Raw genomic sequence first — 26,338 nt, 5'->3', positions numbered from 1 at the left:
TGGGTGCAACTAAAAGGAGGCATTCTACATTTGAATGCATGAAGATTCTTGGAGGATCATCCATAATAGTAATAGCTCAAGATCTAGTTTTAGAAGGAGTCCAAAACTAGTGCCCTTAAATTTGTCCATATGATGTAAGGAAATCGGATTTTTTTTTCCCTTCTTATTTTGTTTATTTTGTTGTGCATGCAACTAGATCCACATAAATATAAATTATAAGTAATTTATAAAATGATTAGATGAGTCTAATATGGGTATATAAATCTAACAATTGGCATCAAGAGCTTTGGTATTGCATGCATAATCGGTTTGGTTTTTCCGAGTTAAAAGTAACTTAATTAAAACTAGATATTTTGTGATTTATGAGGATAAAGCCACGAAATTTTTTGCATATTATACATTATGGTTCTAAATTGTTTTTAGGTTATATTGATAATTTATGGATGATTATTGCTTATTTTAATGATTTTTAGTGAAACAATTACATTTTTATAAGTAAAATGAACTTTTATTTACTAAAAATAGTTAAAGTTCACTAATGGCCGTGATTTTTTAGTATGCCCTCACATGAATATTTTGTGTATTGTATGTAAAATTTCGTATTAATGTGATTAATATTTCATGATTTATGATTTTTATGTGATAAAAATGGTATAAATAGAGGTTAAATGACTAAAAATAGTTAAACTTTGAAACAGGCCATGAAATTTTAATATGATATCACATGCATATTTTACAGATTTTATGTACAATTTTAGATAAATGTGATTTATTATGCATGATTTATAATTTTTATGGTTAAAATGATGTAAATAATGACTATTTTTTAGCAAAAATAGCTAAATTAAATTTTTATGGCATAAAATTTTTCCCTAATGTTGTATATATGATATGAACATCAGATCTAAAGTTTTATGACTGATTTTGATTGATTTGGTATGTTTATTGTTTTTTATGTGATAAAATAGACAAAAGAGCAACTTTATTAGTTATAAAAATTAATTCAAAATTTTTGGTTGGAATTTTGCCATTTCCAGGTTCTGGAAATTATTTAAGAATGTTCAAAATTTTGATTTTGATTTTTCCATAATTTTTATGTTTAATTTGGAATTAAATGATAAAAGTTATGATTTGTACGATTTATTAATGAAGTAAATTATAAATATTTTGTGGAAAAATGTTATTGAGTTTTTGGATTCTTGATAATATTCCAGTATTTAAAAAAAATTGATTTCGAATTTTTTCAAATTTTTATGATTTATTGGGAATTATTTCATAATTGTTATGGTTAAAAGAAGTTTAATAAGAAATAATAGAAAACCAAGTTGAATTATTGTCAAAAATTTGATTTAAGTATTGATTTGTGATATTAATAAGTTATTATCACGCATTTCCATAAAACCAGATTATATACGATATAAGGTTTAAGTAGGGCGATTTGGCACATAATTTGGCATGATAGATACATATTATAATGTTGTATATTTCATTGTTGAATGTCATTTTTATTTATGTAATTTTGAATTATGTAATTTTATCTTAGAATGACCTTAGTTTTAATCGGTATTACCCGTAATGTAAGGGAATACCGATTCGGTTGTAATTTTAATGTGATCTCGTATCACTTTTATTTTTACTAGTTTTTCATATTACAAATGTATAATAGAAATAGCTACGTATTTTATTATTATTTGTAATTCCGGAGTTCCTTCAAGACGGTGCCATGCGGAAAGGTGTTCCGATCAAGATGGTGTTACCTTGGGAAGCGTGCCACTTGAAGTTCAAGGGACCAATGAAGTTGGTTTCCGAATATGTAATAGAATATTAGATTTTCTATTTTAGGAAGGTCATACTAGGAAATTATTATTTGCTTTGCATTTCTTTTAATATGTTGCATGCATTGCCAAATCGCCATAATAACACATGCATATCATATCGAGTCTTCGACCGTGTCAATTATAATTATCAATAATTCGATTTTTAGCTCACTTAAAATTGATAGATAATAAATTGACAAGACCTTTATTTTTAAAAGATTGAGACTTAGCCTTACCAAATAGTAGGAGCCCATGAATCTCAATTTCATATAGGTACAATACGGTATTGAAATATTATACCGGGGTGCTTGCTTTGACGTTGGGTAAGTGGGGTAATAAATAGTTATTACACTTCGAAAATTTGGTTGATCTCAACGAAGGTATTTTGCGACCGTAGCCGCAATAGGTTCGGGCTAAAGATGAACTTAACGTAAATTCATCGATCGAGAGTTGTAATTGTAGAATCGGTTAAGAGGGTTAACCCAACAAATTATATTAGTAAAGATGTAGAGGGCCCGTAGGCTCACATCCAAGTTAATATGAATTTTGGATCTCGGAATCATTTATTATAGTTGGGTAGAGGTCACTATATCAATGCTATACTTGTATTAATATTTACAAGTATTATAACGATGAATGCTGTATTTTCCCACTATTTCATTGTTTTTAATGTTGTTTTATTTCATTACTCCTACTCATATGCGATATCATTTGATTGTAACACGAGTCTCCGCTAAACCACTATTGCTAACGACAAAGAATCTCTTTCTAAAAATGAACCGTATCATAGATTGTGGACTAGTTCCATAGGAATTTTTCTATTCCATAGAACTCCATAGGAGTTGTCCTATTTCATATAAGATTAGCATCTTAAAATTCCTAACATACCTATGTATGATTTCTTGTGAAAAGAATATGACTAGGGGTAATGATTAGTCAAAATATGTTTTGATTATATCTTCTATGCATCCATGGTTCAAAAGTCTTATTGCTCAACCTAAACACTTGTCATCAAGCACTTAAGTTGTTAAGAATATGACAATGTTAAATTGGTAAATGGATTTGTTAGAAATTTTGATTGACCTAATACCACAATAGAGTTCATACTTGTAAAGGATTAACTAGGAATTTATATGAAGATAAGTCTCCATCAAATAGAAATTCTTGAAGTGAGTGGGAGCAATAAGAAGTAAGTACCTATCTTAATTGTTAAGGATGGAACTAGGCTCGAAAGAGAAGGTGTTAGACACTAAAATAGAGACAAACTCCAAATAAGTAAAGATCTAGGAAGTTGGTCGTGTGACTCCAACATATTCCTTCTGAATATCTATGACATTGACATTGGATTCCTGCGAATTATCATGTCATGTGTATTTGATGCAAATCTGTGAATCAAGTTAGATATTGCCACATTTCATGATTATAAAATATGGCAAAAGGATGTCAAAACCACCTTTCTAAATGGGTATTTAGAGGAGGATGTGTTCATAACACTATTCGAGGGTTTTGTAAATCCTTAGAATCCTAACATTGAATAATCGTATGACGACTAGCAAGAATAAATTTAGAAATTTACATGAATGGAACTAGGGTAGTTGCCATTTCATCCATTGACATATAAGTGTTATATTGTACTCATTTTAGTTTTGTATTTAGAATTGTACCTTAATAATTGTCATGATGTACACTATATCTAAATGAGAATATAATTTGATTTGCACAAAAGGTAAAGGGTTTTACCATTATGCAATTAAAACAAGCATTGTACTCCTACATACCACGATTAAGTTTATGGTGAGACCATACAAATCATGGTAATTATATTCAAACTAGAAATAAATGTCATATATATACAAGACTCAAGTTGGTGACCCTTATCATCTCTCAATTCTCGATTGAAAATCACATTTAAGAAACTAGTTTTGACTAGTCTCCCAAACCATTTGAGTGGGAATCTTTTGGTGTGTGCATATCTTGTATTCAACGCAAGTTAATTCATGACTTTTTCTGGAAAAGAATTATGAATAGAGCAAGATATTCGCCCAACTTACACTTTGAAGTGTATGGTCGAATACAATTTCAATCAGAAAAGGTTATTACTTCTTCATCTCTTTTACCAACGGATTAGGTAGATATAACTTGATATCCACTTATAGAGGTAAGAAGAGAAATTCTTTGAACAAGTTCAATGAGTGTTGAAAAAGTATCGAAACCTACAGATTATAAAACCAAAGTATTAGTACTTTGTTACAAAGAATCCTATACGATATGATTGAATATTTACTATAAAGTTGGAGGTAGTTTTTGTTATAAATTTGTCTAGCATTATTTTAATTTTTTCCACTAAAACAAAATATAGTTAAAGCCATCAAGTACAATTCATATGAGATATGGTTAGGCATGGTACCTAAATTGTAGCTTGTTTCGATAGTAAACTTGTGCTCTCTCTTCCTACATGATCACGAGAACAAAGGGTTTGTGGCTCGTGATACTGTATATTAAGAAAAGAGGATTATTTCTTAAAGACAGAGTGTGAGAAGATGCTTTAAGAGCCACAAACTGAACATAAGACAAAGGAAGATGTTCCTTCTTGGTCAAAATCAGTAATTATTTCTTCGAAATCTAAAGTGGACAGGAGTCATGTTATTTTTGAAAGCAACAAACCTGTAACTTATTAAGATGCTTTATCTAGTTTCAACTCCTCAAAAGTCCGAAATGAGCATAAACATGAAAAATTTTATTTAGCTTGGTTGGTTGGTGACAAAGGGTTTTGCACGCAACAACAACGCCTCATTGAATTCAGATATAATTTGACGGTTGGATTTTAAAATCATCTTGCATGAGTTTTTGATAATCACAACTATCCTAAGGTAGGATGCAAACTTAAAAGAATTTTAAGTAAAAGTCAAGGAATTGAATTGTATGTTTTGATCATGTGATAAACTTTTCTCGAATTGTCGAGTAATTCCGTTTATACATGGAGTTTAGTGGGAGTAATGTGGTGTTACTAGTCTTATATGTAAGGGACATATTGATCATTTTGAATGATGGAAGACTTAGGAGAATAATAATACATCTTTAAGGTATCCAGACCTATAAAGATAGTTCTAAGAGGATAATAGTGTTGAATGAATATTCTTATGTTAATAAGAATCTTGACAAGTTCAAAAGTATTGAACATGTAGAAATCGAATCCACATGCTTCCGCTGCGGGATTAATTCATTACGCTAAGATTTATAACCATTCTTAAACCTCGTATACTTGGAGTATGACGAGATGTTACAAATCGAATCTTTGAGAGAAGTCTCTATATTGCCACATAGTTCATTAGTTAGTACTCAGGAAGTACTAAATAAATGAAGCTAAGCATTTTGAAATGAGATGGTTTTATGTGCAAGGAGTTACACAAAAACCATATTCAAAACACATAAGGATGGTTAGAGAACCATCTTGGCTATGTTATTTAAGGAGGATATCTACTAGGAACATCCTAGACAGTTGAACAATGAGATACACAACGAAAATTGAGTACACTTGCAATAATGACATATGCAAGAAGGAATGGATCATTTTAAGATTCGGTTTTATGAATTGGAGGAACTATGGTAACTCGTTCCAATAACCGAAGGTCCTATCCCTACACACTGTGAGGACAGTGGGAGTTATTCAAAGGCAAGAGAGTTTATGTCCAGATTGGATCTAGACACGTACTCAAAGAAGTTCTTATAATACAAGATTATTCACAAGAATGGGAAATAGTATAAAGTAAGGTTAGGGAAAGTGCAAAGTATTGCTAAAACTTGCTAACCAAGGCTTTTTCATAGGCTAAGCATGATAAGTCATGCCATTTCAATTAAGTTGAGATGTATAGTTATATACAATATTAAGTATGGATGATAGATTCTGTAGTAATTGATATGGTATCAATTTTATATATGTGATAATGCATTCATCATTTGAGTTTTATTAAAAACTCTTTTATTACTTTGTAATATCCAAATAAGTTTTAAGGACAACGTTGTACCCTATTAAAGTGAACTGGATTAACAAAGTATTGGCCCCTAGTTGCTTATATGAGGTGACGTCTCAAAGTGACTAGAGTGTGATGCGATTGATGGCAAGTTCAAGTGTCATAGAGTCATATGGGATGACTAGTCGATCACATAGGGCATCGCATGGGACACTACGTCGGCAATGACCGCTTATAGAGTTCTAGTAATTTTTATAAAGCCTGGTCGTGACGAGAGCTACTATAGTATTCTTATGAGTCGATTCTTTGACTAGAGAATGTTCGCCCAAGGTGGCACAATTTCTGAGTGACTTTAATTTATGCTCTACGACTTTCGAAACTGAGGTCAAATGGGCATATTTTGGGTCATGATGAGCTGTGGCTATTCAAAGGAAATAGTGCGATAGGAATTGTCCACCCCCTTGTCAGGGTTATCTAAAATCTCAGGGCCACTAGAGGAGTAGTGAACTGAAAATGTGTGGCCACGCTCGGAAGGTATGTACGGTAGATAATTCCGATCAGACAGTTACTCTCCAGATCGAGGAAACCACTCAAGATATGATCAAATGTAAGTACGACCTGCAAGACACCTTGCATTGAGTGAGAGATTGTAATAGGACAAGAGAATTGGTGACGCACACTTGTCTCGGACAAGTGGGAGATTGTTGGAGTATGTGTCCTCAACAATAGTGCGATCACATGATTTATAATCATAATTAAATCTCATAATAAGAATACGTAAGGGATGATTCATTTATATAGTCAACTGATCAACATTAATCGGTAATGATTGGCTAACTAGAGTTTGACATTACTGTCGTTTGACGGTGGTGGTCAGTTGATCCCTTAAGGTCACACCTATAGGACAAGTCCCTTAACTGATAAGTTAATTGATTGTATGTTGATACGGATTAATTAAATCCTTAAATTGAACAAATTTATTTTATAAGAGAGAGTCATATATCTTATTGTAATGTGATTAAATAAGATTCGATTTAGTAATTAATTTGTTATATTACTAAAATTAATTAATGTTTATGAAACATTTGAGATAAAAATTGTTAGTTAGTTAGTTATAATTACAATATGTTGTAGATTATATTAGCTAAGTTCAAAATGACCCATTTTACATATATGTAATTGTGAATTACCATTTAAATTGTTATTTGTAATTTATTTGATAATATAATAATATTTAATTTGTTAAATATGCATCAAAAATTCTTGTGACATGTTATGTGTCACATGTCACACATTACAAATGACAAAATGTAAGTTGTAAAATGGATGTCTATTTTAACAAGGGTGGACCGAAATTGGGGTGGTTAGGGGTGATAATGGGTGTTCTTATTTATGCAAATAAACACCATAATTACCCTACACTAGCTAAACCTACCCTAGCATTATGAGTAAGATATTGTATTTTGAAGATTTTTTAGCTTTGATTGATTTCTAACCTCATGCCCCCCAAAATTGAACCAAACACATGGTATGAGGTATCAAGTTCTCACCCGATACCACCAAGTATGATTCCCGATTCCAAACTCATACCCACGCGTGAACCAAACACCCCCTTATAGAGAAAGCTTGTAGAAAACATTGCGATGCACGAGCCTAAATGTAGGATTCTAAGAGGATTATTTACACTTTATTCATTTGTGAGGACTAAGGAGTATATTAATAAAATATAAAAACTTGTTAAGATGGAGGTAGTAAATTATTATTGAGTAAGTTCACTACGTAAGTTTATAAAATTATATAACTATCCATATTCGCCTATTTAGTTTACATTATTAATGTGCAATTTAATACTATCATATTGGAGAATTTTTAGGAGAACCATATCATGTAATTGTACACCTAAAACAATGTCAAATCTCGTACCAAAAAAAAAAAACAATGTCAAATCTTTATTTTTTTTAATTTTTTTTTTTTTGAAAAAAAAAATCTTTATTTTAATTTACTTAGACTGTACTTAGTTATTTATTGGTGTTATTATGATCAATGTTGATTTCATTTTGGCTGCGTTGTATGACGACTTGATCACTTGATGCAGTGGTGGAGCGAGGGGGCTAGCAGGGGCGGTCGCCCCCGCTGAGTTTAAAAATTTCGAAATTTTTAGTTAAATTTTTTAAATTTTTTGAAGGCCCTATTATAATATTACTCTTTTGATCCCGCTAAGAATTCCCTCCCCCCGTCCCGCTGACTTAAAATCCTGGCTCCGCCACTGACTTGATGCATCTAAGACATACTCCAATAACGGCATGATTTTGATCACTACTCTTGATATTTATTAGGAATATATGATTACGTAATATTGTTGTTGCTATTATTACGATTCCGTAGCGATATTCTAGCCTAAACTGTAGGATATTGTTACCTTGCGCTGTAACTATATAAGGCTACAAGTCAAAGCTAATACAATCATCATTCCCCTCATTATCCCTTAACATGGTATCAGGGAATTTCCTCACAAAATTTTTACCCTAATTTTCCTACCACCACCACCACGAAAATCCTCAACTCCGCAGCCATGGTCGGCGAGGTCGACACTACACAAAAAATCGATCCTCTAAGCCCTTACTATCTCGGTTCTCATGATGTTTCGGGAGCAAAAATTTCGAATATTGTTCTAAGTCGTGACAATTACGACTCCTGGCAAAAATCCATGACTTTTTCCCTTAAGGCTCGTCGCAAGTTTGGATTCATCGATGGCACGATCAAAAAAACCCACCGATGCATTCGAACTCGACAACTGGGTTGTGGTCAATTGTACCCTAATTCAATGGATTCGAAACATGATTGATCCTACGCTGCTCGAAAACCTTTCGTACACTGATGACGCATCAGTCATGTGGTCGGAAATTAAAGCACAATACGCTGTTGTTGACGGCACCATGATTCATAGCCTTAAAACTCAATTAAATAATTACAAACAGGTTAAGAGCATGGACGTTCTCACATACTTTGGCAAGCTGAAGACTCTTTGGGACTCTATTGGTAAGCACGAACCACCTTTTGCGTGTCGATGTGGTAAGTGCGAGTGTGGCATAGGTGAGGCTGCCCTCAAACGACAAGACAATGAGCGACTTCATCAGTTCTTCATGGGTCTCGATCACACCCTCTACGGTAATATCTGATCCTCTCAATTTCAATTAGACCCCTTACCCACTCTTAGCCGCGCCTATAATATGGTTCTTCAAGAAGAACGCTTGCGCATTGAAACGCAACCCGATGTCTCTGAGGTTGCTATTTTTGCTATCCCACACGCCACCACTGATTAGCGTGCCATTCGTGACAAAGAACGAAATGAAAAGCGTGGTCTGTTTTGCACTTCTTGTGAAACTCGTGGCCATGAAAATTCCAAGTGTTTCCTCAAAACAATGCGCTTTCCCGACTGGTGGGGGGATAGACCCCGCACGCTTGCCAAGTATAAGCGATACAGGGCACGAAATGCGAGTACTCGGGGGTCGAATTCATCACAGACTGGGGGCTCGGGTGTTTCTGGTTCGAATGCGCCTGGTTCGAATAGTACTGGAACAGTGGAACATGCTGTCCACGCAAATGTCGTCATCACTAACCCATCTGCTCACTCTTTGCTTTCCTCGGATCGTCTAAGCGGTATGTCTAATTGGATAATTGATACGAGAGCTTCCAATCACGTAACTGGTACTTTATCTTTTTTGGAGAATCAAACACAAATACCAGGCCGAGCTGTTGGGCTCCCGAATGGCCAACAGGTCGTGTCTACCGTAATGGGTTCGGTTTATATAAATGAATCTCTTACTCTCCGCTGTGTTTTATTCGTTCCCAATTTAACATGCAATTTGATATCTGTTTCTCAACTTATTGTGGATGCCAATTTTTCATTTGTTTTTGCTAAGAACTCATGTCTTATTCAGGACCCTTCTTCGAGGAAGGCGATTGGAGCAGGTGAGCTAAGGGACGGACTTTTTTGGATTCATACGGGGGAGAAACCACTTGCGGTTCATACGGTGTCAGGACACGACACATTTGATCTTTGGCACCGGCGTCTGGGACATCCGTCACATAAAGTGGTCAAGACTATTCCCTCTTTTAGCAGTTTAAATTCTAATAAAGATACAGTTTGTGATACTTGTCATTTGGCTAAACAACATCGTGACAGTTTTGTTTTGAATAATAAGCGTGCATCGGATTTATTTGAGTTAATTCACTGTAACCTATGGGGGGCATAACGTATTTCTTCTTTGTGTGGTGCCAAATATTTTTTGACAATAGTAGATGATTACTCTCGTGCAACATGGGTATATTTATTGCTAGATAAAACTGAAGTAACTGATATGTTCATGAGTTTTATTCATATAATCCAAACCCAATTTTCTAAATCACTTAAAAATGTCCGGAGTGATAATGCCACGGAATTTAATTGCATGGGAGGTTATTTTTTCGCCAATGGCATCAAATTCGAGACTTCATGCGTGGGTACACCCCAACAAAATGGGCGGGTAGAACGTAAGCATCGTCATATTTTGAATGTAGCTCGGGCACTCCGTTTTCAGGCTAATTTACCCAAATCTTTCTGGGGTGAATGTATCCTATCCTCTGCCTATTTAATTAATCGGACACCGTCTCCCCTGTTAAATAACTTGACCCCGTATGAGTGTCTCTATGTTACTGCCCCTTCCTATGCCAATTTGAGAGTTTTTGGGTGTCTAGCTTATGCTCACAATCAAAACACACATGGCGATAAGTTTGAGAAACGGAGTCGGAAGAGTATCTTTGTTGGGTATCCGAGTAATAAAAAGGGTTGGAAGCTTTATGATCTCGAGACCGAATCCTTTTATGTCTCTCGTGATGTCATCTTTCACGAAGGAATTTTTCCTTTTAGTGCTGATCCTACTTCGACCCACTCGATCCCCGCCTCTGCCATTGACCCGCCTCTTACCGATGAGCCGCTTAATGGGTCGGATAACACGGTTGTTACTCCCGCCATTGAACCGCCTCCTGAGACTGCCACGGGTACAGGTCCAGAAACTGACACCGCCACCTCCACTGGACCCACGCCTGCAACTGATGCTGTGGCTGGTCCTTCTGGCGCCGGTACTACTGCTTCTTCGACTGCCGAAATGGGTAAAGGACGCAGGTTAAAGTTTCCTAATTATCGTCTCAGTGGTTATGTGCTCGACACCGTCCATAGTCGTCCCCTACTTCAAGCACACCTAGCTCTCCAACGTCCTCCTCAGGTACGCCATACACCTTAACTAACTATGTCAATTGCAATTCTTTTTCGGCCAAACACCGTGAGTTTCTTGCAGCTGTGACCTCAGGTGTCGAGCCTCCGTCATTCAAAGAGGCTATTCGTGATCCTGGTTGGTGTGATGCAATGAAACGCGAAATAGATGCCCTTGAGCGTAACGCTACTTGGGAATTGACATATTTACCACCAAACAAGAAGGCTCTAGGGTGTACATGGGTGTACAGAATTAAATACAAGTCCGATGGCACTATTGAACGTCTAAAATCCCGTTTTGTTATTTTTGGGAATCATCAGGTTGAGGGTCTAGACTATGGAGAGACTTTTGCTCCAGTTGTCAAGATGGGTACCATCCGTGCTTTTCTTGCTGTTGTCGCCATTAATAGATGGGAGCTACACCAAATGGGCGTCCATAATGCCTTCATACACGGCGATTTGAATGAAGAAGTCTATATGCGTTTGCCTCCCGGTTTCAGTCAAGGAAAAGAGGGTAAGGTTTGTCGTCTCAAGAAGTCACTTTATGGTCTTCGGCAAGCTCCCAGATGTTGGTTTGCTAAGTTCACTTCTGCTCTTAAGTCTTATGGTTTCACTGAGTCTTACTCCGACTATTCATTGTTTTCTTACTTGCAAGGCGAAGTTCGTTTATTCATTCTCATTTATGTTGACGACTTAGTTATTGCTGGTAATGATTCTTCCGCTGTTGCAAAATTTAAGGACTATTTGGGGACTTGCTTTAATATGAAGGATTTCGGAGTTTTGAAGTATTTTTTGGGTTTGGAGGTATCTCGCAGCACTGAAGGTATTTATGTCTCTCAGCGCAAATATGCTCTTGACATTATCTCCGAAACGGGGTTACTTGGGTCCAAACCTGCTACCATACCGATCGAGCAACACCATAAGTTGGATGCGGCCACGGGTGAACTTCTCACGGATATTGAGTCATATCGCCATCTCGTGGGCCGGTTAGTTTATCTCAAGGTTACTCGTCCTGATTTATCTTATGCCGTTTACATTCTCTCGCGTTTTTTGCATCAACCTCATACCGAGCATATGGATGCTGCCTTACGCGTGGTCCGCTATCTCAAAGGAAGTCCGGGTCAAGGAATTTTATTACAGGCCGATAGTGACTTCACCATTATCGGCTGGTTTGATTCCGATTGGGGTTGCTCACTGTCTCGCCGCTCCGTTACGGGGTGGTATATTTTTCTTGGCGGCTCTCCTATCTCGTGGAAGACTCGTAAACAACACACGGTCTCTTTGTCATCCGTGGAGGCTGAGTATCGATCTATGGCCAATATTGTTTGCGAGTTGAAGTGGTTGAAAGGACTCCTAGATGATTTCGGTGTTACTTTGTCTCGGCCTATGGCCGTTTTCTCTTATAGCCAATCTGCTCTTCAACTTGCGAGTAATCCGGTCTTTCATGAGCGCACGAAACACATTGAAATTGATTGTCATTTCGTGCGCGATGCCATTACCGAGGGACTCATTGTTATGTCTCATGTCTCTACCAAAGATCACTTGCGGATATCCTTACCAAAGCATCGCATTGGGCGCTTCACAATTTCTTGCTCTTCTTCGCAAGCTGGGCACTCTTGATCTCCATGCTCCAGCTTGAGGGGGGGGGGTATTAGAAATATATGATTACGTAATATTGTTGTTGCTATTATTACGATTCCGTAGCGATATTCTAGCCTAAACTGTAGGATATTGTTACCTTGCGCTGTAACTATATAAGGCTACAAGCCAAAGCTAATACAATCATCATTCCCTTCATAATCCCTTAACAATTTTTTTATAGGTCTATTATTCAACTTTCAGGAAGTACGTCTTTGATAAGTTGGTGAAGAAAAAACAAAACTGATTTTTAGGATCTTATGACACTTACTACGATTTTTTTCTGCGAGACGTACTTCGATAGTTCCATTACACATGACTCTTTTGTAGTTTATTTAAGTTTTTCTTTTTTGCCTACCCCATATTTATTTCTTTCTGAAAAATCACCAACATTTTTTTTTGTTTACCAAACACTATCTAAAAAACTAAATAAATTTCATTTACAAATGATATATTTCAATTAATGACGTACAAAATTGATATTTTTGATGAAAAATGGTTTTGTGGTAGTTTGAGACAAACCTACTTCAATCTTACGCGGCATTTAACTAAGTACGATTATACGAAACATTATGTAATTGCATAATAATAGTTCTTTTGATACTGCTAGTAGGCTTCTTACCTAGGAGCTAAGTATTGTTTAGATGCTTGTAAGTTCTTTACCTTCTTTTTTTTCGCATTCATGGAGGAATAAATTTTTGCAAAAAAACAAAAGAAACTTTATGTAATTTTTTCGCAAAATAGGGTAAGTATTATGTAGTGTACTAAAAAAACTATTTATTTTGTTGCTATATATTACCCAAGTACGGAGTATACTCTAATTAACAGTAAAAAATTACTCTGATCCTTATTTTATTATCGGTAAAAATATAATCCTTATTATTTGCGTAATAAATGAGATGGCTTGGCGCCTTTGCTTTATGTACATATAAATAAGTAGTGTCGTTCTACTACTTTTGAAACTGGTCAATCTATGATAGTATGATCCTAATCAAACCGTAACTTTTATAAAGCATTCACCATTTTTATTCAATTTAATATACTATTCGTATAGTTCATGTCATAAATCCTCAATGATATAATGTATATCTCTCTTTTTTTTATGGAAAATCTAAATTAAATAACCTATCTTGAAAACATGGGGACTCGGAAGAGGTAGTTTAATAAAATTTACATAATTAAAAATTAGATTTACTTAATTTTAAAGTTATTTTAAGTCCTTTAGGGTACATATTAGAAAATTCGACAATTATTATCGAAGTATGATAGATTTGGAGGCTCACAAATAGCCGAAGAAAGCCCACCAATAAATTGAAGCTACAAACACGGAAACACCATACTAAGGCATATAACACTACTTATTTTTCCGTACTTCCTAAAAAAAAGAAAAAAAATACTCCATAATGAAGATTAGACGGACATGGTTCTTTTTTTGAACAATCATATATAGACCTGCACCAAGAACTTCCCTGTTAAAAAAATAATGAATGTTGGGATTATTGACATCCTTCTACATAAGCCATAACAACTCTTTCTACCATCACCAATAGTGAACATATTACGGAGTACATAAACTTCTAAAATTCTATTATTTACTGGAATAAAATTAAACATACACATTAGGCAATAAGTGAAAAAAATTCTCAAAACGTAAGGTTATTAGAGGAATGTGACCATGTATTTAGCAAATCAAGTTCGAAATAACACGATACCTTATTTATATATGTTGTCTGGAGTATACTTTAGTAAATCTAGCTCAATGTTATCTCCATACTAGTTTTAAACCCGTGCAAAAAAAAAAATGCATGGGTCGTAATAATCTATGCTATTATTGAACACATGAATACATAAATTAGTGTTATTAAATGTGCAATGATATGAGTTTGTGACATTATAAAAAAACTCTATAATTTAGGATTCAATGTACATATAATTTAAGTAATGATTTCATTCTGACAATATAATACAGTTGTGAAAACTGCACGAGCTGCTCTTTAAATTTTGATATTCAAAACTATGTAACTCTGGCACTTCACTCGGGTGCCATTGTGTCGCGTGTCTAACACGATACCGAGTTGAAAAATTAGCACAAAATAAAGTTGTAGCCACCACTCGACAACCGACACTAACCCTCACAACGCCCGTGTCAGAGACTCGGGATAACACATATTCAAAATATGTTAACTAATACGAATGCCATATAATTAGAAGAACTATTCTTAGGTAACAAAATAATACGATATATAATAATAATATTATTTTTATAAATATTAAACCAATGTCGATATTTGGGTGGATTTAAGAAAAGTTAACAAAATTGAAAAGACAATTGATTCATACTATAAATACTTACCAAATTTAAAAAGTAGAAAATTATTTTGGGATTCATTTTATAGGAAAGAGGACAATAAAATTGAAATGGAGGGGGTAATCGATTTAAGTATTACCAAAAAAAAAAGATATTGGGCTAAGCCGCACTAAACTAATCCACAATCAGCCCGGGACCCGGGTGTATCAAATTAATTTGACTTTCCATATATTTCAACCCTAATTCTATTGAATGCACCTCACCCTCTTTCTAAAACCTCTCACTCTTCCGCCTTCCTCATGTTCTATTGCTCTCCCTCACAGTAAAAGTGTAAACCTCAAATTATTTACATTACTAGTATAACACCTGTGAAAATTCACGGGATTGTTTTTAATTTTTAAAAATTAAATCTATTTATTAAAATTTGAAAATAAATATTAGAGGTGTATTTATTCTAGCTACTGATACTACTGTTAATTTCACTACTGCAAATTTATTTTTTGAACGTATTTTTAGAGTGGGAAAAATTGAAATATTTTTTGGTACATGAAAAAATTGAAATATTGGATAGTTCACATTGTTGAAGTACTCTATAGTGTCCCGAGACAATTATCCTTTTATATGACACTATTTTAGGTGACACAATAACATACTTTGATCCCTCCACTCATTTCTTTTTATATGACACTATTTTAGGCGAGTCTATAACTTTGACTTTTACAAAAATATATTAGTCTGAAAATTTGATACGATTTGGGCAGCGGAAACATAAACAAATGGATAGAAATATGGACTGTTCGTACTAGGTACGCACAATCCTCAAATGATACGATTCAAACAACGAAAGTTTTAAAATAACAGACTATTTTTGCGAACCAAACGTACTAGGTATGACTACTTCTGATTTTCATGTATTTGGGATAGTATTTTGAACAAGCAAGACCTATTACTTGATCAAGGTGAGTGAGATCAAGACCTATTGATCAACAACTTGAGAATTTAATCAAAATCACGTTTCAATCAAATCGGCTTTGTTTCTAAGCAAGAAACGAGTTTTAACACAAGTGTTTGTTTGTAATTTCTGAGATGATTTTATTCATAATCAAACAAGGCATTATATAGCCTGATTTGAGCCGTCCAACAGTTGAAGATGTAAGAGTTGAGCAATCACTCTTCACTTGATTACAACATTAAAGCTTAAGTTAAATGCAACAATTAAATATTAGATAAACTTAAGATCTTATTTTAACAAATATAATCTGAAATGTTAATAAAAACATCTAGCTTGGACCGTCCCTTCCTTGGAAATGCGTGTCACAATCAGCCTCCTTGCTCCATACTTAGCAAATTCACATAGGAAGAACTATTTAAGCCCATAGGATGAGAACTACGAACCAAGCTCATCGAACCATCACCACTAGTGTTCACAACCAGCTCATCAACCAAATCCGAGTTACTAGCTTGGATCGCATCATCCCCTCCCCCTTGAAAAGGAATTGACCTCAATTCAGCTAGGCCATCGTCATCCAAGTAAGGAGAGAGATCACCAATATTAAAAGTGGCGTGAACACCATAATCACCGGGAAGTTCAACTTTGTAAGCATTGTTGTTGACCCTATCCACGATTTTGTAAGGACCCTCGGCCCTAGGCATGAGCTTATTCTTGCGCTTGCTCGGGAATCGTTCCTCCCTCAAATGCACCCAAACCATGTCTCCAATCTCGAACACCCTCGGTTTCCTATTTTTGTTGGACTTGCGTTGATAGGCAGCATTCACAGTTTCAATTCTGGCCCGGGCTTGCTCATGGAGCTTCAACATCGTTTTCAATTTTGATTTGGCATCCTTATGTACCAATTCATCTTTAGGTAACGAAATTAAATCCAAAGGAAGATAGAGATTAATAAAGTACACAATTTCAAAAGGAGAATGATTAGTAGCATAAGTAGGTGACCGATTATAAGCAAACTCGGCATGAGAAAGTTTGAGATCCCAATCCTTTTGTGTTTTGCTCACAAGACCACGCAACAAAGTACCCAAGGTTCGATTTGTGACCTCGGTTTGCCCATCCGTTTTGAGGATGATGAGAAGTAATAAACAACAACTTAGTACCCACTTTCCTCCATAATGTATTCCAAAAGTAACTCAAGAACTTAGAATCCCGATCCGACACAATAGTTCTTGGATTCCATGTAACCTCACAATTTCCCGATAGTAAAAATCAGCCACATTAGGAGCATCATCGGTTTTATGGCAAACAACAAAATGGGCCATCTTTGAGAAACGATCAACCACCACCATGATAGCATCCTTACCACGTTGAGTGTATGGCAAAGTAACAATGAAGTCCATTGAGACATCGTCCTAAGGTCTGACCGGAATTGGTAAAGGAGTATATTCGCCCGGTTTGAACTTGCTTTTCTAAACTTGACAAGTAACACACTTACCCACGATGTTGTGAACATCTTTTTGCAATCGTGGCCATAAGAAATGCTCTTTCAAGATCTCCACGGTCTTAGCCACCCCGAAGTGACCAGCTAGCCCTCCACTGTGAGCCTCCCTTACAAGTAGTTCCCGAATAGGATGCTTAGGAACACAAAGTCGATTTCCTTTAAAAAGAAAACCGTCATGAATCAAATACTCTCCCTTAGCTCCTGATTTTCACTCAAGATATATTGCACCAAAGTCTCCATCTTCACCATAGTAATCCTTCAAAGTTTCAAAGCCCAAGAGACGAACATCAAGTGTGTACAGCAAGGTATAACGACGAGATAAGGCATCGGCTACAACATTACTCTTTCCATCTTTATATTTGGATGAAAAGTGAAATGATTGTAAAAATTCAACCCATTTTGCGTGCCTTGGACTCAACTTCTGCTGCCCATTAATATACTTCAAAGATTCATGATCGGAATGCAATATAAAATGGTTAGGACGAAGATAGTGACTCCAATGATCAAGAGCTCGAACAATAGCATAAAATTCTTTATCATAAGTGCAATAATTCAATCGAGCTCCACCCAATTTCTTTGAGAAGTAGGCAATAGGTCATTTCCCTTGAATCAAAACAGCCCCTATGCCCACGCCACTAGCATCACACTCGACCTCGAAAGGTTGAGTAAAGTCGGGTAAAGCCAAGATAGGAGCGGTACACAACTGATCTTTAATCGTTTCAAAAGCTTGCTTAGCACCCCTCTCTAATTAAAACCTCCCTTCTTTAAACACTCCGTAATAGGGCTAGTAATGGTACTAAAATCTCGAATAAATCGACGATAAAATGAAGCAAGCCCATGAAAAGATCGTACCTCACTAACGGTTTTAGGCTCCGGCCAAGATCGAATTGCTTCAATCTTTGATTGATCAACCGAGACACCATCCTTGGCCACCACGTATCCCAAGAAAACCACGCTCTCCACAAGAAAAGAGCACTTCTCACGCTTCCCATAAAGTTTCTGATTTCGCAATGTCTCGAACACTTGCCTCAAATGTTCAAAATAATCATCAACACTCTTGCTATACACCAATATATCATCAAGATAAACCACAACAAATCTGCCCAAGAAAGATTTAAGTACCTCATTCATCAATCTCATGAAGGTACTTGGAGCATTAGTAAGATCGAATGGCATGACGGTCCATTCATACAACCCATGCTTCGTTTTGAAAGCCGTCTTCTATTCATCACCTCCACGCATCTGAATCTGATGGTAACCACTTCTAAGGTCGATTTTTGAGAAGATAACCGAACCATGAAACTCATCAAGCATAGCATCGAGTCTTGGAATTGGGAAGCGATATTTGATTATTATATTGTTCACGGCACGACTATCAACACACATCCTCCACGACCCATATTTCTTTGGCACAAGTAGCACCGGTATAGCACAAGGACTTATACTTTCACGAACATAGCCCCTAGCCATCAATTCATCCATTTGCTTTTGGAGTTCCTTTGTTTCTTCGGGATTACAACGATAGGCAGCCTTATTCGAAAGAGATGAGCCCGGAATAAGGTCAATTTGATTTTCAATGCCCCGAATAGGAGGCAAACCAATCGGCAAATCATCGGGAAATACATCACTAAACTCAACAAGGAGTTTATCAACTCGGCCATGCTCCTGCAAAATAACATTAGAACTCGAATTTTCTTTAGCAACAAGTAAGAAAACGCGTTCACCATTATCAATAGCACGTTCCACATCCCGTTCTCCAATCAACAACGACATAACAGCCTTAGGAACCGTGTTTGTAGTAGCAACACGGCTGTTTTGAGGTGATAGAGGCTTGAGCACAATTCGTTTTCCCCTATCCCTCAATTCATACTCATTATTCCTTTCTCGATGCAATACATCCCCATCAAATTGCCAAGGCCGACCCAACAAGATATGACAAGCATCCATGGGTATAACATCACACAAAATCTCATAAATATACGAACCCATAGTCAAATTCACACGGGCCTGTTTTGTAACTTTAACACTACTACCATTATCGAGCCAATGCAATGCATAAGGACGGGGATGTTTCGTGGTCTTACGACCCAATTTAGAAACCATTTCGGTAGAGGCAACGTTAGTGCAACTTCCTCCATCGATAATTAGACTCACCCATCTATCATTCACCTTACAATTAGTATGAAACAATTGGTTCCGCTGTCCCGACTCAATTGGTTTAGAATCAACTTTCAAAGTTCGCAAAACCAAGCTAGTATCGACATGAGGTGCCTCATAACCCTCTACTTCTTCTTCCCCCTCCTCATCATCATTAGATATCAGAAATTCATTCATTTGTTCCTCCTCGGCCAAAAACTCATCCCGACACTCTAAGTCTTCTCTTAAGGTCATAACACGTTGATTAGGACACGCATTTTGATAATGACCGAATCCTTGATACTCAAAGCATCAAACCTTAGCCAAACTAGTCTCTTTTCCTGAGGTTTTAAAGGACTGACCAGCGGTGGTTTTAGGACTGCCAATCGAGGTGTTAGACACGGCCTGGTTATTAGGAGTACCAACAAATTTAGACTCGGGTTTACACCATGATTTAGGCTTACACGATTCTGAACTCGACCCACTCCCATACTTAGATTTCCCTTGGGATTCAATTTCAAACAAAGACTACACAAAGAATCAAAATCAGAAAATTGGTATAGTTCAACCGTACTAGCAATATTATAATTTAAGCCACGCAAAAATCGAGCAAATTTTTGTTCCTCCATTTCCTCCAATTCACCCATAATAGCAAGATTCTAAAATTCATCTAAATACTCACTAACACTCATCTTGCCTTGTCTAAAATCAGTGATTTTACGATAAGTGGATAGCCTATGGGTCGATGGTACATACCTTTTCCGTAGTTTGCGTTTTAGGGACTCCCAAGAATCAATTTTCTCTTTGCCTTCTCGGACCCTCTTAGCCTTCAACGCCTCATACCACAACAATTCTCATTTGCTCAATTTCAGAATTACAAACCTACACCTCTTATCATCATCCAAGTCTTTAAAATCGAATAAACAATCAATTTTCCGTTCCAACTCCAAATAGGCCTCGGGATCAGCCCCTCCAACGAAGCAGATCACTTGTCTTGAATGCATCGACAATTCCTTTTCCGATCCTAGGCTGCCAACGTTCATCGGTTTCGCGAGCATGTTTTAAGGCCTCACGTAATTGATGAATGAAATCTAAATGATTGAAGTCTATCGACATAATCGATCAAGGATCAAGAGCCGAAGCTCTGATACCACAAACGATACGATTTGGGCAGCGAAAACTTAAACAAATGGACATAAATATGGACTGTTCGTACAAGGTACGCGCTGTAATACTACGGTTTTCTATGTCTTTGGGTACTCTATCGAGTAGGGCTTACTTTGTCGAGTAAGTAAGTTTGGTTTACGAAACAGTGTTCCGCTGTTGGGTACTCGATCGAGTAAGTTGGGGACTCGATCGAGTAAGGGTCACTCGATCGAGTAAGTTACTTTTACGGGCTGTTTTTGACGGGTTTTGATAGCAACGTGAGAAAGATATATAAACTTAATCCGTCAGTTTTTTTTCATTTTTACACTTTTATAAACTTCACAATGGTAAAACAAAGTTACGTTGCTTCTCGCTCTCTCTCTCTCATTGCTATCAAATCCCAAAGGCATAGGGTGTCGGATCATCGTGTTCTTTACGCCGTTGAGACCGTCGTATTGTGGGTAAGATCCTAGTGTAGTTTTTATGTTGTTTCATTATTTTTGGTTGAAAGCCTAATTGCGTAAATTGGGGGTTTGGGGAGTATTGTGCTTATTAGATGGTGATTGTATGATTGTATGTTTGATAGGAGGTGATTTCATTGATGAACGATTTTGATTAGCTGATTGGGACGATCTTGGTGATTGCTTTTTCAGGTAGGGTTTCCCTACTCAGTATATTGTATAAATGATTATAAGATGGTTGTTTGGTTGATTGACATGATGATTATATCGTAATTGATATTGGCATTGTTTTGAATTGATGTTGTGATTGGTTATTGTTGATTGTCTGTGATTCTCGAGGTGCGCCCTCGGCTGAGTGGATTCACTTGCGGGAGTGGCTTCACGCCCTTGATTCGCCCTCTATGGAACCCGCCACAAAGGGGATGTGCACATTAAGGGACATGGGTTTGCGCTCGGTATTGATGAGCGGAGCGTAGGTGGGAACGGCTGCGGTCCCCCACTGGCGGTGTGAATTACTGGTTGCGGTCGTAATCTGGCAAGACTAGACCTTCAAGCTAGTCAGATGATTGGTGATGTGACGGTGTTGGAGATTGTGATTGTGTATCTGTTGTTGTTTATCTTACATTGTTTATGCAGTAACTGGCTCTGTTTAAATGTTTTAAAAACTGTGGTGATCTATTCGGGGGTGGTGAGCAGTTGTCTAGCAGGTATACACTGTATGCGCGCGGGATTAGCTGGGGTTGGAGTCACCACGTGTCTGATAGTAGTCTTCCGCTGTTGTGTCATGACATTTTATTTACTTTAGTTGGTTTTGGTTTGGAACAGTTGTATCGTACTTTATAGTTTTGGTTTTGATGTAATCACTTTAAATTAATTTACTTAAAGTACATTTCTTGATGGTCACTTTTGATTACTATGCCTCGGGTAACCGAGATGGTAGCATTCTCATCCATTAGGTGGCCCTGGTAAGGCAGTTGGTATGTGGAGGTGTTACAAAGTTGTATCAGAGCGACGATTTTGGAACTTATAACTAATGAGCTCAATGAATATAGAGAGTCAAATTAAAATAAACCAGGGTAAGAGTTGTTAGGAGCTCATGCAAAGGCTTGGGAGACGTCCTAAAGTCGCGAACTCGCCCTATAACTTTAAATCGGTCACTATGGGGTGTCATGGGATCGCTATGTGTTTACTAATGTTCGATTGCATATGTTAGAAGAATATGTATATATGAACTTATTGGATGAATGGTATGTGATTGAATGGAGTATGTGGTGGAAAAATATGAAGTAATTACTGCATAAGAATATGATCTATGATTAAGATCATGTTATGTGATGAAAGGGAGAATTTATAATGTGGCTATACTAGTAACATGTGATTAGGGGATGTGATATGATTACACATGATTTTATTTACGTAAAGTTATATAATAAAGTTATATATTTGTTTACTGTTGTTTTATATGCACATGTTGGATGAAGATTGTGGTTGAAATGGATGAATTGATTGGAAAAGATGGAGTGGCAATTGCATGAAAATATGAATTTCGTGATTAAGAATATGTTTAGGTGACGAAGTGGAGTTGTAATATTGTTATATTAGTAACACGGGAATAGAATTTGTAATCTATAAGTATGTTTTGTTTTACGAAAAGTTATAAAGTTAAAGCATGCGGGTAGTACATGATTGATAAGTTGAATATTATGTGAGCACGATAGATGTTATTGTTTGGCTTTTGGTAGATAGTAACATGTGGTTAGGGGTAATGGTTTTACAAGTATCGAGTCGCTTTTGTTCACTTTGTTGATATTTAAGTTGTTTGAAAGGGAAAATCAAATAGTTATGTTGTTCAATTATAGAGAAGTTGTCTTTAAACTGTTATAACTTGAGATTTATATATGATTTTGATTTGATTCTAATTGGAGGTGATAGCTTGTTCTTTTATGATTCTAACGATAGGTCACACGCCCAAAATGACCAAGAAAAGAGTGAGATATGACCGTTTTACGAAAATTGGACAGTGCTGAGAAATGCGTAGGGTACTCGATCGAGTAGCCCTTACTCGATCGAGTGCACCTCTTGTTACTCGATCAAGTAGCCCTTACTCGATCGAGTGCACCTCTTGTTACTCGATCGAGTACCCCTTACTCGATCAAGTAGACATGGTAATTTATTATACATGCTTCTGATCTTCACCTACTCGATCGAGTAGGCTGTACTCGATCTAGTGACCCCTTTTTTGGGTCATATACTTATATTTTTACCTCGTCTCATATCATGTTTAATTCAAAGGTGTTCTTTTGCTTCTTTATGCATTATTTTACGTATCTGTTGGTTCTGATGCGTAAGTTACCAGATCTTATGATATAATGAGTAACACCTTGTGACGGGTATGAGTTCGGTGGGGAGGACATGAGTTATATGTGGTTGTAAAAGATAGTGGAGAAGTAAAGGGAAGATTGATGAGTTTATCGAGGCAAGGAGCATGTTTTGTGAGATGTGGTGGGTGATATAATTATGAGTTTGAGTAATGTAAAAGTAAGTGAATATGGGTAAGGGGGTGATGTAAGTTTATGGAACGTGAGAATGAAAAGATTGAAAGGAAGGATGTGGATAGTAGCAACTTGAGATGTGTAAGGAAATTATGGAGGAAGATGGTTAGGATTGTGTTGGTTAAGAATATATGTAATAAAAGGTCGTTGTAGAGGGATGGAGAAAAGTGGTATATAATGAACTTAGATGAAGACATGTCGCGACGTGGATTTATAGATATCGAGTGAGTTTGGGAGATTTCGTTTATTATGAGGTGAAACTAGTGTTTGACTTCCTTGGGCAATTAACGGTATGAATTGAGTTTTGGTTTCTAGTATAAAAAAAAGGTTGGAGAGTAAACTTTGCTTGTGTGGACGGATTGGTGATAAGTGTGAGTGATAACATGATGAGAGAATATCCATGGTAAGAAAGAGTGAGATGGTACTGATATGAAATTATGGGATTTGAGTTTTGGAGCAATGAGAAGGTAACCGGAGCACTAAAGAGTTAGGTAGAAGAAATAAGGAGTTGAATTGTTAATTGATTTTGTCGAGTGTAAAAGAAAAAGAATGAGGGGAGTAAACTAGGAGAATGTTGACCGGAGTTATGTGATATAGAAGTAAGGAATCGTCGAGATGTATGATACTATCATGAGGATGTGAGTTAATGATTATATAGGAGTTTTGGGGCAACATGTTAGCCATGAGTTTCGAGTAATTAAGAGGAGTACAAGTTGGTAAAGTATTTGCACGATATGAGATTTTGGTGGTGAGTTGGGATGAATGTTCAGGTAAATTTTGTTGATCGGTTTGATGTTCATCGTTTGGGATGTTAACCGAAGATGGGAAAGAAACCGTGATATTTAGAGATGAGTGTAAGAGGTTTGATATACGAACGGTGCTAGTGTTGAGGTGTGTAGATACCACATTTCTGCACCTCCTGCAAACCACCCGGTGATGATTGGGCCGCATGTTTGGTACACAGAATGATTTGTGACAATTTGTAAGTTTATCGTCAAGTGATAGCTCAATTACTTGTGTCTACCCCTTGGTCGTCATCTACGCGCCATTACGGTCGTTTTGACAGTAATTAGAGTTCATTTGGAGTCCGGGTCAAAAACCGTCTTCATTTTCTAATAAACCGTTTAAAATGCCGAGTCGGAATGTTCTGGAATATTTCGGATATTTCTATTCCATAATTTCAATTTTTAATCTTTTGGTAAAATATATCCCGAAATTTTTTGATAAAAAATAAGGAAGTTGAGATCTACCGCAATTCCATAACAGAAACGCGGAAAATCTTTCTTCCGCAGGAGGAAACTTATGGGGAAAGGACGCAGCACCTGCTGCGCCTTTTCCAAGGGTCGCAGTGGTTGCTGCGCCTCTTGCCCAGCTCTTTTCTACGTATTTTCAAATCTTTTCGAGATTTGTTTCCAAAGTTTTACCGTAACCCTAATTCCTCCGTGTGATTAGTATAAATAGGGACCTTCGTTCCTCATATTTCTCACGCGAGTGTCCGCCCTTCTCTTCTCCCTTTGCATTCTAAGACCGCGCTCTTTGCTTATTGACGTCTACGTGCTTGAACTTTCGACCACGTAAGCTCGGATCCTTCTGAGTACCAGTCTCGTTTTGCATGACCGACCAATTTGACCAACTCTACTCAATTAATCAATTCAATTTAATTTAATTCCTCTTACGAGGGCACTTTCATCATACATTCGAGTCGAGCAATCACTAATCGTTAACTTAGTTAATCTTGTTTCGTCAAACATGTAAGTCTGAGGGTGTAAATCCCATGTTTTATTATTGAAATTTATTATTGTATCAATTATTGTATGGTTTACGTCGAAAGCATGTTTAAAACCGATTTACAAAACCCTTTTATCAAACTTATTTTTACGGATTAACAGAAGTAAGACGTCGAGAAGAAACGCAGCAACTGCTGCGCCCTTTCAAAGAGTCGCAGCATCTGTTGTGCCTCTTCCTGAGGCTGCCGCAGTTTCTGCCTTTCTTCTTCTTCCTTTGTTCTTTGTTGATTCGTTTCTTTTATTCGTCTTTTCTTATTTTCTTCATATTTTCTTCATAATTATAATACATAATTCATAATTATTTATCACCCTTTAATTTCCAACTTAAATCCCAAGTAATCAATATTTGTGGGTTTTCGTCATTAAAATCAAACCCGGGTTTTAGAGATTCGATTTGTTCATATCAAGTCTCTGGAATTCGCGTTTTATATATGTCATCTGTTTATCATTATCCATCTTCTTTAAATTGCACAAATGTACCTAATTAATCTATATTAATCAAACCTAATTAATTTGTAATAAGTTTATAATTCACTTTAATTCGTTCTAATTAATTCTCATTTAATTTAAGTTCGTTCTTTATCGCTTTTATGATTAATTTGCATGTAAATAATCCGTTAAATCACTTCTACTTGAGTTGAATATTAATAATCAACCATTAAAATCACCAACGAACATTAACAATATGCAGTTCCGGCTTCACAGCCAGAACTCACCTCGAGAAGACGCAGCGGGACCAATGCGCCTCTTCCAAGGGACGCAGACTTGCTTTGTTAAGGTGATTTCGTCTCGAACTCCGTTCTTGCTTTGACCTAGTTTAT

The 26,338-nt window shown here is 36.5% G+C and overlaps 2 protein-coding genes across 2 annotated transcripts; one reads left to right on the top strand and one right to left on the bottom strand.

The window, feature by feature from the left end:
- The first annotated feature begins 8,538 nt into the window (after positions 1-8,538).
- Positions 8,539-8,967, top strand: LOC141651301 (uncharacterized). Its single transcript, XM_074459020.1, has one exon. It carries the CDS (start codon positions 8,539-8,541, stop codon positions 8,965-8,967), a length of 429 nt encoding a protein of 142 aa, XP_074315121.1.
- A 9,689-nt stretch (positions 8,968-18,656) lies between these two features.
- LOC141651300 (uncharacterized) lies at positions 18,657-19,826 on the bottom strand. The gene has a single exon (XM_074459019.1). The coding sequence runs from the start codon at positions 19,824-19,826 to the stop codon at positions 18,657-18,659; it is 1,170 nt and encodes a 389-aa protein (XP_074315120.1).
- Between the last annotated feature and the right edge of the window lie 6,512 nt (positions 19,827-26,338).

This window comes from Silene latifolia, chromosome 4 (genome assembly GCF_048544455.1).
Source record: "Silene latifolia isolate original U9 population chromosome 4, ASM4854445v1, whole genome shotgun sequence".
NCBI lineage: Eukaryota > Viridiplantae > Streptophyta > Magnoliopsida > Caryophyllales > Caryophyllaceae > Silene > Silene latifolia.
Note: the sequence above shows the minus strand (reverse complement) of the source record. Positions and strands in the feature narration are given on the sequence as shown.